This window comes from Brachyistius frenatus, unplaced genomic scaffold (assembly GCF_029030835.1).
Source record: "Brachyistius frenatus isolate BFR_SWC_R1_liver_20210118 unplaced genomic scaffold, ASM2903083v1 Contig_10, whole genome shotgun sequence".
NCBI classification, from domain to species: Eukaryota; Metazoa; Chordata; class Actinopteri; family Embiotocidae; genus Brachyistius; species Brachyistius frenatus.
The window spans coordinates 1,037,576-1,055,964 of NW_027210609.1; the positions used below are offsets into that span (position 1 = coordinate 1,037,576).

The 18,389-nt window shown below is 39.2% G+C and overlaps 2 protein-coding genes across 5 annotated transcripts in view; one reads left to right on the top strand and one right to left on the bottom strand.

The window, feature by feature from the left end:
• Positions 1 to 343: 343 nt before the first annotated feature.
• On the top strand, positions 344 to 2,987 carry LOC138616443 (PAK4-inhibitor inka2-like). 4 transcript variants are annotated; one of them, XM_069690741.1, is made up of 3 exons: positions 345 to 462; positions 562 to 614; positions 1,886 to 2,987. In XM_069690741.1, exons 2-3 carry the CDS (start codon positions 612 to 614, stop codon positions 2,807 to 2,809), a joined length of 927 nt encoding a protein of 308 aa, XP_069546842.1. In that variant the 5' UTR covers positions 345 to 462; positions 562 to 611; the 3' UTR covers positions 2,810 to 2,987. The 4 variants fall into 4 exon arrangements, with proteins under 4 accessions (XP_069546843.1, XP_069546842.1, XP_069546844.1 ...); XM_069690742.1 differs by having other exon boundaries at positions 344 to 614; XM_069690743.1 differs by lacking the exon at positions 562 to 614 and having other exon boundaries at positions 346 to 462.
• A 358-nt stretch (positions 2,988 to 3,345) lies between these two features.
• The window catches only part of uba7 (ubiquitin-like modifier activating enzyme 7), a 37,053-nt gene continuing 22,009 nt past the window's right edge, over positions 3,346 to 18,389 (bottom strand). The window contains exons 22-24 of the mRNA XM_069690746.1: positions 7,137 to 7,238; positions 5,982 to 6,064; positions 3,346 to 4,455 (exon numbers count right to left, since the gene is read on the bottom strand). Coding sequence (XP_069546847.1) covers positions 4,323 to 4,455; positions 5,982 to 6,064; positions 7,137 to 7,238 — 318 coding nt within the window. The 3' untranslated portion in view covers positions 3,346 to 4,322. The remainder of the gene's footprint in view (positions 4,456 to 5,981; positions 6,065 to 7,136; positions 7,239 to 18,389) is intronic.

An 18,389-nucleotide genomic window follows, 5' to 3' on the forward strand; every position in this document is an offset into this window, starting at 1 on the left:
GTGTTTTTATTTTTATTTTATTTTTTTTAATATAAATTTCATTGTTGGTGATTTGCAACGTCTAATGGTGCTAGACATATATGATTAAAAGGAAACTTTTTTTTTATAAATGAATGTATTTCTTGTTGCATGATTTTTTTTTTCCCCTCCGAAATCCGAATCACCGAACTCCAGATGTGGAGTACCAGCGATATGATATGTGTGCGGCAATTTACGTCCAGTCGGAACCTGTGAAATGACTCCCTCCAGTAGGCATCTTGTTTCAGGCGGGTTTCTATTGGCTGACTGTGTGATGCGCTGCGCTGATTTGCTGCAATGAATAGCCCAACATCGTCAAAGTCCGCTGACAGACCTGCTTGTGGCTCAGAGGAGGGAGGAAACAAAGAGACCATCACCTCCAACCATCTGTAAATCTGTGGAGTTCTTCATTGTGCTCAGATTTATTTTAAACCAAATGCAAAGGTGAGCATTGTTACTTTAGACTACCGGGCTATATGTTTTAGCAAGAATATTTTAGTAATAGTCACTCATCACTGAATGCATTTTCCTCTTTTCTTCCAGAAAATAATAATAAGTTTTTGAACTTTATTGCTAACACTGTCTCACAAGCAATGGTAAGTATTTTTTTTTTTTTATGTCTCTGTTTTATTGCATTTGGATAATTTTATCGATGTAGAGCAGGGACTTGATTGCAATGGACCCCGAGCATAAATTCTGTAGGCCATGTGGAGTGTTCTTTGCTGGAACTATTAATATTTCTATTAAGTTTTTCCAGTATTGACTGTTCTTTGAAAATATTTTTGTCATAGTGAAGTCTTTTGAAGTCACAGTTAATTAAATCCGAACTCTCCATGCCAAATGCATAGTGCATCACCTCTCTGCATTGTGTTAATGCAGCCAAGACAAACAGAGCATTTAAAAAAAAAGTGGCAGACTGACCACAGAATGCCACTGTGGGTGTCTCTGTATATGTCAGATAAGTCTCCCTCAGGGGCCAAATGGTTCCGCACCCACAGCTGTGATAACATCATGGCATTGTGGTAGCCTCAGTACTCGAAGCCAAACACTGGCAGGACAGAGAGGCTCAACAAACTACAAGAACTTTAAAAACAAACAACCAAAAAAGTTGGGCTGCTGACATACTGGGGGCATTTCTGTAACTTTCTGGCAAAGGAAAGCGTGGTATGTTTGATGTTTTTATTTCATTTTCATCATCATGTGGCGTAAATAGAACTTGGAAGCCTTATTTTCGTAACTGGATTGCACTGATTTAAGTCTACCTAAAAGCTGGGAGATAGTATGATTCATTATGACTACTCGATCTTTGGGTAATTCCAAAATGTTGCTGTCATTTCCTGCTTTTTAATACATACCAGTCAACATCCTGTAAGCTAGAGGAGTCCAGAGAGGATATGTGAGCCACCCCTCTGCACTCTAGATTCAGCTCTACTTTGTTCAAACTTCCCGTTTAACTTTAGGAGGCAGGGAGAGTTTTCCCAGCATAAAATGTGCATCCTGTGCTCTGAACTGGGACTTTATATTTGTCTGGGATCATACTACATGGGATGGTCTCCATAAAGCTGCTCTGAGATTTGTCAGAAACACTTCGCTTGTTATATGACCATAGAGCAGAGTGATCTCAGCTGGTAAAAATCTTATTGGCCGACTTCTGGAAATAACACAAGGAACCGTTCAAGCTTCAGCTGGACTGGCCGGGGCATGATGGGATATTTTGGAAGGCAGCCTAACAGCTCCGTAGTCTGCTGCAACATATGACCTTAACTTTTCTTTCTTTAAGTTGTTTTGGAAGAAGTGTTGAATTTGAATAGACTTTGTTAAAATTCTGTATGCACAACTAAGAATTTGTCTCTTTCTCGTTGTGCAGCTGTGTGTAGGAGATTCTACTGACTGCCTGCGGGACCACATGCACTACATGATGAGATCGCTGCAGGACTTGAAGCAGATAAGCAGGCCGAGGCCACTGAGTGAACCATGTGTCAGGTCTTTCGCTGTAACACGGCTTTGCAAACAGAGGGCACAGCAGGAGCGACTCACTCGTCTACGTGTTTCTGACGCCAGTGAAGCCAGCACGTATGACTCTGCCTGCTGCCTGGTCAGCCCGCTGGAAGAAGAGGAAGAGCAGCAGCAGCGACTGGCGCAAGGCTCCCCCAGCAGTGAGAAGAGTGTGGACTTTGATTCGGGTTACTCTGAGGCGTCCTGGCACGATGAAGGGGTGGTGCTGAGAAGGACCCGAAACGTGCGAGTCTCTAATTCTGCCTGTCTCCGCACAAACAGAGGACCTTCCGGTCGTATCCGGCCCAAATCAACCTCTGATGCTTGCCTGGAGCGCTGGACTTCATTTGAGGCCAGTGATCCGGAGAACTGGACAACGTCGTTGCTGAGCCGCAGCAGGAACAGACAACCCCTGGTTCTGGGGGACAACAGTTTTGCTGACCTGATAAAGAACTGGATGGACCTACCAGACTGTCCTGAGCCAGCAGAACTAAAGCCCAGTGCGGGCCGGCGTCTCGCCAAAGACATTTTGGGCAACATGCGTAGGAGACTGGCTGGGATGTCTAAAGGTGTGGAGCTGAGGCCAAAGCCGACATGCTCCACGAAGGTCAGCAGAGCGGAAGAGGCTCCCAAACGGATGTCCTGTCCTGTGGGACGCCAGGCTCTCAAACCTTTCTTTCACCAGTCCCACACAGGGTTACATCAGTTGGACACTGACTTCTACCAGTTCACTGCTCTCATGAAAACAGGTAGCCGACAACCTATCATATGCAATGACATCATTGGATACATTTGATTAAGAAAGACTGACCTTTTGACAACACTTTTTCAAAAAGACTGCTTCGTTTTCAATGTCCATACCTCTGGATTAAAACGTTTTGTTTTTTTTGTATTTAATGTAAACACGATCTGTTCCTGCTTAAGTATGAGCAGTGCAAAATGCTGCAAAGTTATTAAAGAATTATAAAATCGAATTATTTTAGCCCTCTGTCATTGGGTTGCATGTTTTTCACTCAAAAAAACTGAATCTTCCTCTCAATTCTTTATGAAACATGATGCTGCAGGCATACTGCCGTACACATCAGTGCAGTATTTTGTGTCATCGTGTGACAGAACTTAGAATTACAGTTTTAAGAAATATACATATCAAAGCATCATGTAAATAGTTTGTAAACACACTAGATCTTTGTGAACAGTTTAAATGGTACAAAGACTGACTAAAAAGAGGAGATGTGGTATGAGCATCATAGTCATTGCTGGAACAGAAGTAAGTGAGCTATTTAAAAGCTGGTTGGAGAACTGATGTCTGTTAGTGTAGTACACAGATATAACTTGTTCCTCAAAGACACATTTATTGCATTATTGTTCACATAGACATCATAATCCCAAACTGCATCCTTGCATCATAATCCCATTTACACATTTATCTTTATAAACTACAAGTATAAGTAGCTTCAGTAATAATTACCGAGATGATTCACATGACAGCATTCAATTTTAGTTTAGCCAACAGGGAAAGCATAGCCAATTGAAAATGTAAGAATGCTAATGTGAGGGTGTGGAGTGAAACACATTGTGAGGTTGTGGAAGAGGGCAGGACGCACACATAAGTAATCTGAGGACAGATGCAGGCCTCTACTCTGAACAGCTGCAGGGATTCCTCAGGGAGGTGGAGGGTGGTGGTTGCAAGTGTCTGCCTGCACCCCTTCAATGCCATGCCTGAATTAAACCTTGGTACAAGCCCTTCCCTAGCAGTGTCAGATCATCTACATCCACAGGACCTGGCAAGCATCTTCACAACCTTTTCCCCTGCATCTTCAGAAGACACACTTTACATCTAAATCAAAACTAAAAGTTGGCAAGCAGAGCCCAGGAGAGATATTTCTGGTAAAAGAAAATGTAGGGGAATTTGAAGTGTAATTAGATTTCCTCTTTTGCTATATAACTAAATGACAAATAAAAAGCCCAAATGAAAAGGCCAAATGAGGAATTGTATTTCAATCTGTGCTCATTATGCAGTATTATGGGGACATGGCTCAGGGACAGGACAACTGATTACAGTGATTAGAGTGGTTATCAATAAAAATCTGTGTTTTAGTGCAATAATTTCAAACAATATCAAATGAAAAGACAGGAATAGATAGACAGACTCTGTAAAACAAATCACTCATATCAATCTTTGTAAACAACCGATTAAGCTTTAAAATCAACTCGTTCTTTAAATGATGTGTCAGGAGAGTTAAATTTGCTTTGTTTCACTGAAGCAGTTTCGTGTGGCCCGTTTTCACTGACACTTTGTGTTGATGGCATCATGAGAGCAGGTATCTGATAGTTGGGACCGACTCACATTGCTCATCTTCATCAAATGAGGGGATCAACTCCAGCATCTTCTTATGTGGAGGGATGTCTGCCTTTGTCACCATCTTCACCACGTCAGACACACTGCAAAAAATACACACGGCCTATAACTTTTATCCGGAAAGAGTTATGAACCAGGTAAACAAATGTGTGTTCTCCCTGTTAGACACAGTCATATTAAAGTAGGTCCTCAAAAGTGTCTTTCCATCAACAAACATAAAGATGATTGTTTCTTGCCGGGAAACTGTTACAGACTTCCATTACTATCCAAAAACAGTTACAAAAACATCAGTGAGTCATATAGTGGCTCTTAGTAACATGTCCCTCGATTACTATGTCAACAGGCCATTGTACACTGCTGCTGGGAATAAACATTAGCACATATCCGCATTTGAAAATAGTCTCCAACAAATGAAAATAATTACTCCTGTTTATGTAAGATTTGCTAAAAATAAAACTTTCACCATCCAAAAAATATAATTGTGATCCGTTTCAAAGAATTTACATCTTAGAAACATTATGAATGTCAAAAAGCAATATATTGCATTACATTACACGAAAATTGTTGAAAAATAAAACTTTCCCTTGTTGTGATTTTTAGTGTCATCTGAGTTTTTAATGTTTTTCTTTCCCCGTTTACTGACCCAACACAGGAAGCTTGGGGCGGGGTGACTCTGCGGGAAGTGACTGCTGGTGAGGGCGTTTGTCATGTAGGGTCTGCTGCCCACATGGTCAGCACTCTGCCCCTCTCCCCTTTAGCTTAACCCTCGTGTTGTCCTCGGGTCAAAATGACCCGCAGCTGTGTTCAACCAAGTTCTATTTTATTTCTATATTTTTTGGGATCATTGGTCATCATTCTTTAAAGAAACCCTCACAGCCTCCTTGTCACCAATGATCCCCAAAAAATATGAAAATAAAATAGAACTTGGTTGAACACAGCTGCGGGTCATTTTGACCCGAGGACAACACGAGGGTTAATCTAATCACAACACTAACACCAATCTCCCCAGTGACTTGAGCATTAAAAAAATATATATATGCAAAGTATTTTTTCAAGAGCTCCCAAGATTTAAGCAAAAATGACTAATACACAATATTAATTTACCCAGTGAAGTACTGCCAACAAACTTTCGAGGTCAACTGATTTATTACTCTGTTCTCTTTATGCCAACAGCAATCTAAACATCCCGCAGGGTCTATATTCTACTATGATTCAGTTCTTTAATTGATGAGGACAGTTCACAGCACGAGACATCTGATTCGCCCTCAGGATTATGAAATGTGCCTGTAATGTGCTGCAGCACTGAACAGGCCCAAACAGTGTGGCTTCTAAGATGCAGAAAAAAACGCCACACTCATTTAACCATTTAACTCTTGGCCTCAACAAACAGGAGGAAACCTGAGGAGGAATCTCAATCATCTGTGTTCACTGACGCATGTGTATGTGTCAACAAGCTCACTCCTCACAGGCTCAGAGGAAACGCCTCATCCTGTCATTAGACTCTAAACAAACACAAGAGCGTTGCTTCTTGTGATTGTTTAGATGTGCAGGGCTGTGCGTGTAGACATGTGCGACACTGTACTGTATCTTACGGTTTACTGTTACGTACCTCTTCTTCAGCCTCTCCTTGTGTCCATTGTATAACATAGCAGTTCCATAGAATAGACTGCAGATGTTCAAGCTGTACTTTTCCTGCACAAAGACAAATAATTCAATTTAATTTGCAGTAGAATATAATAAGGTTAACAAGGCATGCAGGTAGAGTATTGCCTATATGCAATACAAAAAGTTACCTCCTGCAAAGATATCAGTCTGCATAGCTGGAGAGCGACCTGTGGCCTTTTACAACCTCAGCATTTCAGGAAGCTCTGCAGTGTCTCCAGAGGCACACCAGGGCAACTCAAAGGTTAAAGAAAACCTGGAGCAGTCACAATGCTTGCCAATTTATTTTCCTTTTGCCTCCTCAGAAAACAGAAATCCATCAGAATCAATAAACCAAATGTCTGTTCAGGACATAAATGTGCATGCATAAAAACTAGACTGGGAGTCTAAGAATGTGCACAGGGGGCAATAAATACAAGTGTATGAAGACAAAAAGACAAAAAAACAGGAGAGTTTACATGTTAACTGTTATCTCAGTTATCAGCAGGGTTATGGAATGTGATCAAGATACTGTTTGTGTTTTTTAACATTGCATTCTGGGATACTTTGCAATCACATTAACTATGTTCTGCTCAACTGTATGTTTTTTGGACTGTGACAACAATACAGCAAATATGTTAAATAATATAAGCATTCATGAGATGATGGAAGTGGCAGCTTGTGATTCATTGCGCTCGTCTTACGTTACTGGTGATACGATTGACAAACTAGAACAGTTAGAAAACAATGCCAATGCCATGGTATGGTAGTTGTTTTAAATTTGATCTAATCTATCCATCTGCGCCCATTCTTTACCAACCATGAAATCCAATTTGTTAGAAGAGTGGTATAAGCCTTAAAGGAAATGTTTGACATTTTGGAAAATAGGCTAATTCCGTTCTTCTTCCTCTGTGGTGGTTGAGAAGAGTTCTGAAGTGGTGAATGGTTGGTGTAAAGTCGCCAATTCTTTCAAACAATAAGATTGTGTGCACTAGAGGAAGGTGAGCCGGTTTAGAGAGAGAGAAAACAAAAAAACATTCACAAAATGTGTCCTCGGTAGCACCGGGTGTGAAGGCAGTGTGTGTTTCCGTGCACCTTGCTGAGAGGGATAAGGCGAGCATACCTTGATATACTGGAACAGTTCCTCCAAGGTCATTTCCTGCTGACTGCTGCATCTGCCCTCAACAAGGAAGTCATCCCACAGGGTGTATTTCTTTCCTGCGACCTGATGATGGACACATTACATACAGCAACACACACACATACACACATGTGAGCAAAGTTGACAGACGAAGTAGTGCCTGCTCTGAGAGATGTGTAGGACATGTTTGTGTCCATAACAAGAGTGCTGGACACTCAGAGACAGACAGACTGCATTTGTCACTGCTGTGTTATAAAGCAGCTGAGAACAATCAGCAGACTCCAATAAGCCACAGTGAGGTCAAGAAGGTGTTTCCTCAGAAATGATGGAGGGACTTTTCTGCTTTTCTCAGGTTCCATCTTTGAGACTTCTCACAGTTTTACAATCATCCTGAGCCAGTAAGAATCCATGTAGCCATGTAATGTGTGTTTAGAGCCCATGATATGGGTGCAAATTGAGAAAAAGTTGAAGAATGTTCTCATAAAACCTGCATCTGTGTAAATATAAATGTATTGCTCTATGCAATGTAACAGCAACATAGGGTTTTTTCCAGACACCTTGCCAGATTTCCTTGTAAGTTGCTGAAATGTAGAGTCACAAGGGCCATTTTCTTTAATTTAAGGAATCTAATAGGATAAGTAGTTGTAGTTTTACATGTGTGACGTGTACGGGGCATGGAGTCAAGTACACGACTCTCAGATGGGCAGTTCAGTTTATATACCTTTACAAACAAAATCAAAGTGACAATAAAGGAATCAAAAGGGAAATCCAAAACTCAGAATAACAGGTACAATCCAAAAGTCCAAAAGAAAACCCGACAGTAAATCGACACGGGACAAAGGCACAGACAAACAAATCCTGGAACAAAGAGGCAGAGGTCAAACACAAGGAAAATCTCACTGAAAATCAACGCTGGAACAAAGAGCTGTTAACTGCAAACTGGCAAAGACAAGAGGGAAAGACACAGGTAGGCCTACATATACACACACGAGGGCGGGAAGACAATTGGACACAGATGGAGACAGTTGGACAGGTGGAGACAATCAGAGCAGGGCAGACAATCACAAAGGAGGGAAACACTAGGGATCAGAAGTGAAGTGATCTGAAGCAAAACAAGAAGTGAGTAACAAAATAAAACTAGAAATGGAAACCAGAATATTAGAAAACAAGAGAAAGGACATTTAACGGACAGGATGAGATGTAACAACATGTGCATGGAGCTAGACTAAGAATCTCCAGCCATGCAACTGAGCTAACAGTCAACAACAAATAACATGGTGTTGTTTAGTAGGTATATTCACCATCGTAACTTAGCATCTTAGCCGTTAACATTTGTATTTTAATGTTAAATGCAAAAAACAGCTTTGATGGGAATGTCAATAGTTTTGCAGGTATTTAGTCATTTAACCACAGTATTGGTCAAACTGTAATTTTTGACCTGATGATGCTTCTGTAGAAAAAAATCTGAAGGGATCAACAAAATTATTATAACTCATACTGAGAAAGACATGGATGTCTATGCTGATGGTGCTGGGAATGCCTGAACCAAAAGTTGTTCCAATCCATTGAGCAGATGGTAAGAGATTTGAATTGATTAAATGTTACTGGAAAAAAATGTCTAGACAACGCAGATATCTATGCAAATGGAAATAAATTATACTAGGCCTGTCGTAATTATTACATAATCAGCTGATCGAAATGACTTAATCTGACTTCAATCATTTTGCATAATATTTAGAATCATGGTCATTCGTCTGCATACAAACAGCTCGATGAAACTAACGGAAATGCTGTATTCCCATCAATATTTCCATGATATTTTTCACTGTTTGAAGTTTGAATCATCTTGTTAATCCATGTTCTTCTACTGTGGTTCAATGCTACATCAGTGGAGAATTAGTGTCTCTAACCATTTGTCTTGAGGCACTTCACTTGTAGTATTTGATGGACATCTTTTCAATGAGCATCTGTTGACGTCTATTAATATCATGTGCTGTGTTCCAAATTACATACTTCAAGGACCTTAATTTGAAAATGCTACCAGCTGGTGGCCCCGCCCGTTCCTCTATGGAGCCAAGATGGCGACCGTTCAGGGTGGAAAGTGTCCAGCATTTCACACTTATTTTTTGGGGCGTTTTGAGTGCCATTATCCTGGTACTTGTCGTGCACTGCATGTTTCTGTACTTGACAGTGTGAACGCACTTATGCACACAAAATAGTGAGTGTTAGTGCACAAGTTTGCCATTTGGAACACAGCAATGGATTGAGTTGCAATTCCAAATATCACAAGCAATAAATGGCACTTCTTCATAAGGTGTATGTGAATTAATAAACTACGACTAGGTTCAAACTACAACAGTGGCAGAAAATTAAGAGAAAAAGACAAATAAATCATTAATCTCAATTATTATTATATTATATATTATTGTAATTATTACTAAATTTACCCTCTGCGGGATTAATAAAGTCTGATTTTATCTTAACCTATCTTGTTGGTAGGATAATTAATTGATGAGTAAATCTTCATAATAAGGACACCACTAATTCCAGTTAGTTGTTAACACATAGCAATCGCGACTGAACTGATTACCCTTCTGTAAAGCACACTGCGAGCTTGACTGTGTCCTTTCACATTAGAGGTACACGCATATTAAGACAAAGGGATGATGTTGTTTAGTCAACAGCTGGAATGCATTTGATACATCAAGACCTTATAACAAGACAATATGAAGACAGTCTCGTGAGTCTAAATGAAGCTGAACAAACAGTCATTCACTGATAGAATGACAGTTTTAACTCATTTCTTTCTTTTGCTTCAGGCTCCACTGTTACCCCAAAGCGCTGTCATCATACCTCTCACATCTCACGAGATCAGATCGTAGGATGGATGATCCGCCATAGCCGTATAGGATCAACCTTCCACCTCCAAACAACGACACAGTACAAAGTTGTGACACCCACACAGATTAATTGAACCCCTGCAAACATATATTTAGCTGTTTCTGTTGCCACTTTGTGGGTGTTGGTCATCAAATGACATGTTTACATTAAGCATTATAATCCTCACGTGTAAGGGGAAAAAAAAAAACCATCAGCCGACTGAAAAGGGTCCGAATTCCTCACATGGACAAAATAAGTCTGAATATGTCACTTCGTCAGACGACCCTGTTTGCATACTGTCTGGTAAGAGAAGTTGTGAAGATCAAAACTTGGCTCGTGATGTGAATACCAAAACTCTGGCTGAACCTGGGTCCAATTATCTCTGCTCCAGCAGCCAAGGGGAACTTTTCGACTCCCATCACTTATGGGGTTTGGGGTTATGAAGACACACTCGAAGCATACTTCTCCTTCTCCTCATGTCTAACTGGGTATCTACGTCCTTTATCCCAGTTTTCAGACAAAGCATATTTTGTTTGCAAGATATTCATCACCATCCTAGCCATGCTAGCTTTTTTTTGTGTGTGTATGTGTGTCGAGAATGAAATACTAGTACAGCCTCCAACTTTCTCTGCACAGAACAGGATTCGAGTCTGAAATGCACATATGGTACAAAAGAGAATTCTTTTCAATGCTCTTGCAAAGGCAACATCATTGTTGGACTGTAAAATAGGTCTCTTTTCTCAGTGGTCCTATGCGAGAGAGTTTCATGAGTGCTTTTGTGTGCAGATGCTGATTTTACACAATGCAAAGCAGGCGTGTAGGCTATTTTTACTCCCTCGCCTCCCTTCCTCTCCTACATATCTGTCATACAACTCTGGCAGGAACGTGAAGCCAATCAGCTACTATCGGTCCATTTATAGTGTGACGTCAACTATTCACAGTAAAGCAGGACACACAAAAAAAATAAGCAAGAATGCTGGAACCAAATTAACTGCTGGAAACAATTACAAATGGTTTCCCACAAGCACAACTGCAGTATCCTTTTATCGTGAAACTTCCACCATAAAAGCAAAGATGCCCCGATGAAACAGTTATCTATGGGGAAATGTGAAACACAAAGTTATTGTTTTCCTCTTCGAGCACCGCTGAACTTAATTATCAGAGTGGAAAATAACACTAAATCTGTTTTATCTGTTTTAGCCCACACACAATATTCTGTAGCACACACGCTTTTAACTGCAGTTTTTTTTATGTCGTTGGTTAAATAAACCAACTGCACTCAAGCTGGATACTGCAGTTTTAAACAAGACCAATCAAAGGAAGAGCTATTGCACTAACAATGTAATATAACACAAGTATTAAAGTTGGGCAAGATTGTCTTGAGGTTAGAGTGTAGAATTACTGTCTGAGAGGTCACCTGTTATACTGAAAACAGAGCAATTGGCAAATCACTGCCAAGTGCTGCTTCGTGGCTAATCACAGCTGCACTCGGTCCGCTCAGCCTTGTGATTGGAGTGTCCAACTTGAAAAAATGCAAGCTGAAATTTCTGAGAGTGCTCAACACATTAAAAATAAAATCGTAGTGTGTCTGGCAATGAAGATAAAAAAAAATGGTAATGGAACTAAACAGCAGTGAAAGGAGAAACAAGCTTGTTCCTGTCGAGGCAAGTTGTTCAACCTCATAAAAAACTTTTTTTTTTTTTTTTTTTTTTTAATACTAGTGTTCAAGCTGGTTGTCCTATCTCACTGTATGTGTGCACATCCAGCAGTCTGTTTGGACAGAAAGTAGAACTGGCAGTCGGGATTCTGGGTGGTTAAACTTCAGAGGATGTGGACGAGACAAATGGCCACGTCATGTACCGCAGTGGCATAAAGTCCCAGTGGTGAACATATGTTATATATATATAAGTTAATACTCTGTCTGCACTGTTGTTGGAGGACAGCCAAATTTCTCATCTGCTGTATTATAAACAGAGCTATGAACTTGCCCATAAAACATAAAACAGCTGGTCTTTCTAAAACAATAAAGGACACTATGACATTTCAAGTTTTTAACTGCCTCACACTTAACCACTGCTGTCATATCTTTACTGATACAACTAAAAAAAATCACAGACAATATCACTTGAATGTAAACTGACCATAGAATGTGCAGTAGTTGTGTCAACTTCAGTCACAATCTTTATGCAAAAGCAACACACAACATATTCCGGCTTCATGTTTAATATTCCAATGCTTAATGCTTACTTGTCTTTCATCCACTTGTCCTGAGATATAATTTAAAATGCTTCCCTGCAATCTATGTTTGTGTTTTTTAAATCATACTAAATTTTCCAACTGTCTAATCAGTGTTTGTGACTTCTCCATCATTTGATGTTATAAATTCACTCTCCCTATGTGGCATGTTCAGATATGAAGTTGCCCTGATATGAACAACCAGAGCTGCAGGCTGCTTCCTCTTGTTGACAGGAAGCCCCGGAGTGCTCCCCCTCTCTTCCTGAAAAATCTGAGTGCAGACAGTAATTTATCTCATCTTAAAAAAAGACACATAGGATTCAATGTGCATATACCCCTTCCAATTTTTTATTTCTAAAACAATAAAACAGGATGAGATATGAACAAAGAAATGAAATGTTATTTTTAGCAACTCAGAACATAAAACAAATCATCTGTCTGTAATGCAAATTCTGAGATTCAAAAAAGTTAAACTGTCCCTAAAAAAGTAAGATGTGCAAATACTCTCAATAACAGAACAAATTAATCATTTAAAGCGACTATAAAACCCTTCCAGAAAAAAACACAAGTTTCCCATGTTTTCCACATTGACATGTATGATCCATGTTTACCACATGGAACATATGATAAAATGGGGAAAATATGTGGAAAAGTTTTCACATGGGAATCTACTTCCTCATCTACGGCCTCATACATCACACCATGAAAATGTTCCAAAACCACAAGTTTCACGTGCACAAGTGCATGTGGTCACATGTAATCACATGAGTTTTTGCACATGTGAAATTCATGTTTTTTCTGCAAAGGAAATTACTGCATTACACCTACAAAATATTACAGTGTATTTTATTTATTTGTTTAGAACAGTACTGACTTTCATGTAACCCAATGTGAAAAATTCAGCAGTAGATGCAGGGAAATGTTAAATAAAAAGTCATCTCAAATGAAATACAACCACGGCATGTGAGCCATTCTCATCTACCTACACTTCAAATCTACAGAATTACATGATCAAAAGGTCAGAAGGATCTGGTTTCATCACAAAGTGTTATTTCCAATGAGTCACAACACAGAATTTTGAGAAGGTCTGACGCAAAAGTCGACCAAGCCTCGCCGTCACAATCTTGACCAACAATCAAAAAACTTCACTTACAATATTAGTGAATGGCAAATGAGTACTTTTTGAGTGTTTTTCTGCTTAAAATGTACTGTATGTCAGCTTTTCATGACCAGTCTTCTTTTTTTTGTTCTGTTCTTTTGAGATTTTTTTTTTGGTGTTTGTGGACTTTGATCTGTTGGTTTTAATAACAGTCCCGACATCATTTATTATTTTATGGTCCCAGAACATTAAGAGACCTCACTAGGGCAGCTAACAATATATGACCTTATAGAAAATTCAGTCTCTTACGATAACAAGGGCAACTGATGGATGGAGTCCAAAAATAGATGCCTCTGTCTGTAGATATAGATGAGGGCCTGGGCGTGCAGCCAAAGGAAGTTCAGCTAATGAACCTAATAAGGAGGTAAAGAGTCCCAGTATGGTCATTCTGCACAGGTCACTGCATTTGGAGTGAAATCATAATATGTTGTTCATAATGTGCAATTCAATCTTGCCCTTTAAGACAATGGAACACTTTTGCAGACAGGAAGCTGGACTCAGGCAAACCTCCCTAAGTCCTCTTACCTACAGTTTGCCACAAGAAATATCTCTGCAGAGGCACGCTCTCGTCTCAGCTTCATTATCTGGCCAGAATCCCAACAGTAGAAACGTTTTTACAACCCACTGTGGCTAGAGGCCTGTTTCTTCAAAGGCAACTATTTTCCTTTGGAGGGCTTCAAAGTGGAGGCAGATGGAGGATCGGTGTGGGGTCTCTTTAGATCATATTTTTTTTTATCGTAATCTCTTTTAGCTTCCCTTAGCTTTCCTTTCGTAGACAATCTGGTAACTTTTCACTAAATTTTCATATCTTAGATTAGTCCTCAACTGAGCCTGAAAGTCAAGCCGCTTTTCACTGCTGCTGACTGTATTGTATGCACGGTATACAGCAGAATAAGCAATTGTGCATCAAGATTATTTAAGCTATACTGAACTGATACGGGCTGTTAAATAGTGGAAAGTCCGAAATTTAAAAGCAGGTAGGGGTGTCTATTCTTTATTGGATTTAAAGTAACTAAAGATTCAAATTACTTTACATTATATTGTGCTAGTTATACATTTATAACATTTATATTTTTTTTAAATGAAAAATTATTCAAATACACTGAATGTTTATGAGACATTTACTGTGTCATAACAAAGGAAAGATCACTTTTTAAAACTGAATTAAGGAAACATCTCTCAGGTTTCAAACACCCACTGCATTAAATGGAAACATTAGAGGCTAATCAATTTCCTCTTTTTGTATGGACTTCACCATCTAGTATTTACTGTACGTCATACCAAGAGCACAAACCCAATGGTGATGCATGGTGACAGTGTCAGTGACATCACAACATCAATAGCTGGAAGCTCTGAGCTGTAAAGTGAGAACTCTTCCATTAAAATATGTTCATATGTTTGCCCAAGAAACCAAACTGAATTAAAGCCTTTTCATAAACGATCTAATCAAGACTAAACAATTATTACAGTAATACCACAGGTGAATATTGCTTTGAGATAGATATACTGCAGCATAATCAAAAATTATACCATACAAAGAGCACTTAACACACATCTTCACATGTTGTCCTTTGGCCTTTTTGTTCGAAACAATGGGACAACAGTACTGTCATGTAAAAATGCACCCTTTGTGTGATTGGGAATGTCATCTGCTACTTGATCACCACTTTCTTTGGGCTGCAGTGAAGAAACAGATGGCTGGGACCTCCAACTGCTCACTCCTGGCCTCTTTCACAGGATACCAGCCCTAAACTCTGCCTATATACAACGTAAGAGAGAGATTTAAAAAAAAAAAAAACAATCGGTATTTACTTGTATAGCGCTTTATCACCTTTTGGTCTCAAAGCGCTTTAACATGGTTTTCCCATTCACACACTAATGAGATCATGCAAGGTGCTGCCATCAGGAGCACATTCACACACTGATGGTACACCATCAGGAGCAACTTAGGGTTCAGTGTCTTGCTCAAGGACGCTTAGGCATGCGGACAGGAGGAGCTGGGGATCGAACTACTAACCTTCCAATTAGTGTGCAACCCACTCTACCGTCTGAGCCACAGCCTCCTATGAAATTTTAAATTCCAGTGTGCGTTTTGAAAGATGACTGATGCTGGTGGAGAATAGAGCAAGAGCAAGAGCAGGAGTGGCAGCTCAGTAACACTCAGACACTTCTCAGGAGAGTGCTGAGTTTACCACATAGATCTTGCTTTTGAAAGGCTTCCATTGATGCGTAAAACAGCAAACAGCCTCTTAATGGGATTGTCTTTCAAATGAGAAGATAACAGCTCTCCACCTGACTGGGATGACCTGGGGCAGAAGTACTGAGTCAATAAAACACAAATGGGCCACTGACATGCTGCAGCCTGTGGAGACACTCAAACTGCAAATGTCTGACAGAATTGACTGACAGTTATATAAAAAAAAAAAAAAAAAAAAATAGGTTATTGACAAAGTGCTTCAAAGTGATGCATTTGATGGAGCCTGAAATATGGATACTAAGACTTATTAATTTACTTCCATTTGTAATAAATGCAAGTCATTCATAACACATTTCAAGTGTTTTTTTTATGAGTAGATTAGGCATGTGTAAAGATGGGATGGCACTGATCTTGTGTTTTGAAGTCTTGTATAAATGTACCTTCACTCATGTTTGTATTGCACTTTCACTACATATATTTATATTGTACATATCTATATAGAAGTACATTTTGATTGGGTGACACAGGGATGCAGCTCTCTCATTCACAAGGATGAATTCAATACCAACATACATCTCTGTGATCAGTGTGCACTTTGTTGCACCATCCTAATTTGTAACATTGATCTGAGCTTTAGAAATGAAAGGTCACACTCTCCGGTCATGTGATGTGATCGTATGGAGTGATGCAACACTTCCGTGCATTGTTCACTCTAGTGAGTTTTTGATATCTGTGGGTCAATATGATGTCCAGTTCTTGTCAACTGTTAATAAGCTACAAGCTTATCTGATGTTGAACACAAACAAATAAGGCTGAGACGCATGAGAGCACCACATAACTCACAAGGTCAATTAAAGATGCATCTTCCCAGACACAGCAAAGAAAATATTGCTTGCTGTGAGCAATCTTTAAGGTTTTATTTGTTTTTTTGAAAAATACATGAAAAATGTATTGAGATACCAGAAGCATTTATCTAAATCAAAACCACTAATGTATGGTCTTACTTTTTAATCATTCTTGTAAATCCAGCAATACCACCCAAATTCCAGAGAAAGAGAAATCCAAGGGCATCCAAAGAACTGGACTGACATCACAGAAGAATACATGTTGTGTAGAAAATGTAATCCAGTGTTTTCTGGATCAGAAATGGAGCAAGGCTTTTCAGCCAAATGTTTCCACAATCCTTGACACAAAAAACAAGCATGCAGACACTATGCAGTGTTAAGATGTTTGATATATCTCTTTCAAAATGATGGAAAGAGAGAACTTTTTATTTATCTGCCTAAAGCTCCAATTGGCTTTGAGGTTTTATTAGACAATATTTCTGTCTCTAAGCAGAAAAGACAGTGATAGAATGAAATATATTCTGCTGCTTTACAAACTGGTTTATTATAAAAACCAGTTTGTGTCATTGCATTGATTCCTGTTGTTCTGGGTTTTGTACCCTCATGGTTGAAATGCACTTATTGTAAGTCGCTTTGGATAAAAGTGTCAGCTAAATGAAATGTAATGTAATGTAATTGCCTGATATCAAAAGTCAGTGATAAACACATACCTTGTTTTGTGAAACGCAGCTTTTTCTGAGAAGAGAATCTACAACATGAGACATATTTAGCCATGCTAGCACTATTTACCCAGAAGATTAATCCAAATGATTTTGGTAATCGCCTGGCATTTATTCTAGCACCACCATTAGGTCCGCATTTATTGATTTGAGTGAAATGAAACAACTATTGGATTAGTTGCCATAAGATTAAGCACAAACATTCATACCCCTCAGTATGAAATGGAACCATTTTGGTGATCCTTAACTGACTGGAAACCCTGTGCACATTGAGGATGCATAAAACCAATGCAGGGCCTCTTTTGGTATGGAATATCACAAGGGAAAATTAGATTTTTATCGCTGGCCTAAACATGACTAAGCCTTCACTGTCTAAGCTGCTCATCTCTGCAAAACAGACTGTCTCATACATTTAAAAAGAAATTAGGCAAAATAATAAATCCAGCCAATTAAGCACATCCTTTTACATCATTATTACACACAATTAAGTTGTGAGGTTTTGCTTATGAGGCAACTTGGCAATTCCCTCCAAATATAGGCTGTCCGACCATGTTGGAAATCACGTGTTTACTGTTGTTCTGAGTGGCCACACTGGAAGGTTGAATGAAAAAAAGACCATTATAGAGAGGTGGGGGGAGAATAATGTGTTACTCTTCCATTAAAACCACACAGCTGTCCAATCATGGTGTGAAGAGGATAAATGTTGGATCATTGAAAGTTACTGATATTAGGGAAACACAGACTCCTGCTATTGAAGTCAGAAAGTAGAAGGGGCAGGATGTTTTCGATGCAATCCGAACCATCCAACATGCTGTTCGGACAGACTTTGGACCTTGTTTGAGGTTTTTGGTGTTGAGAGAAGTTAAAAAAAAGAATGCCTTTAGAATTGTGAGTTAAATGGCACATTTTTAAACTCGACCTCAGGAACAGCCTAGAAAAATAAATTTAACAACACTAATAAGAAACCCATCTTCTGCCAGCATCAATGCTATTAATAAGGTTCGAAAAGATTACGTAAAAAACACATACAAACCAACAAATGATGGGACTAAGAATTGATGACAGAAAGAGATTCATATTTTAGTTTCATGTAGACATTTTGATGGATCAAATGTTTTATATTAAGTGGAAAGAAAATATATCAATAAGTCCCTTCCAACTATATTTCAAAATCTGCAACAATTTATTTAAATTAGAGAA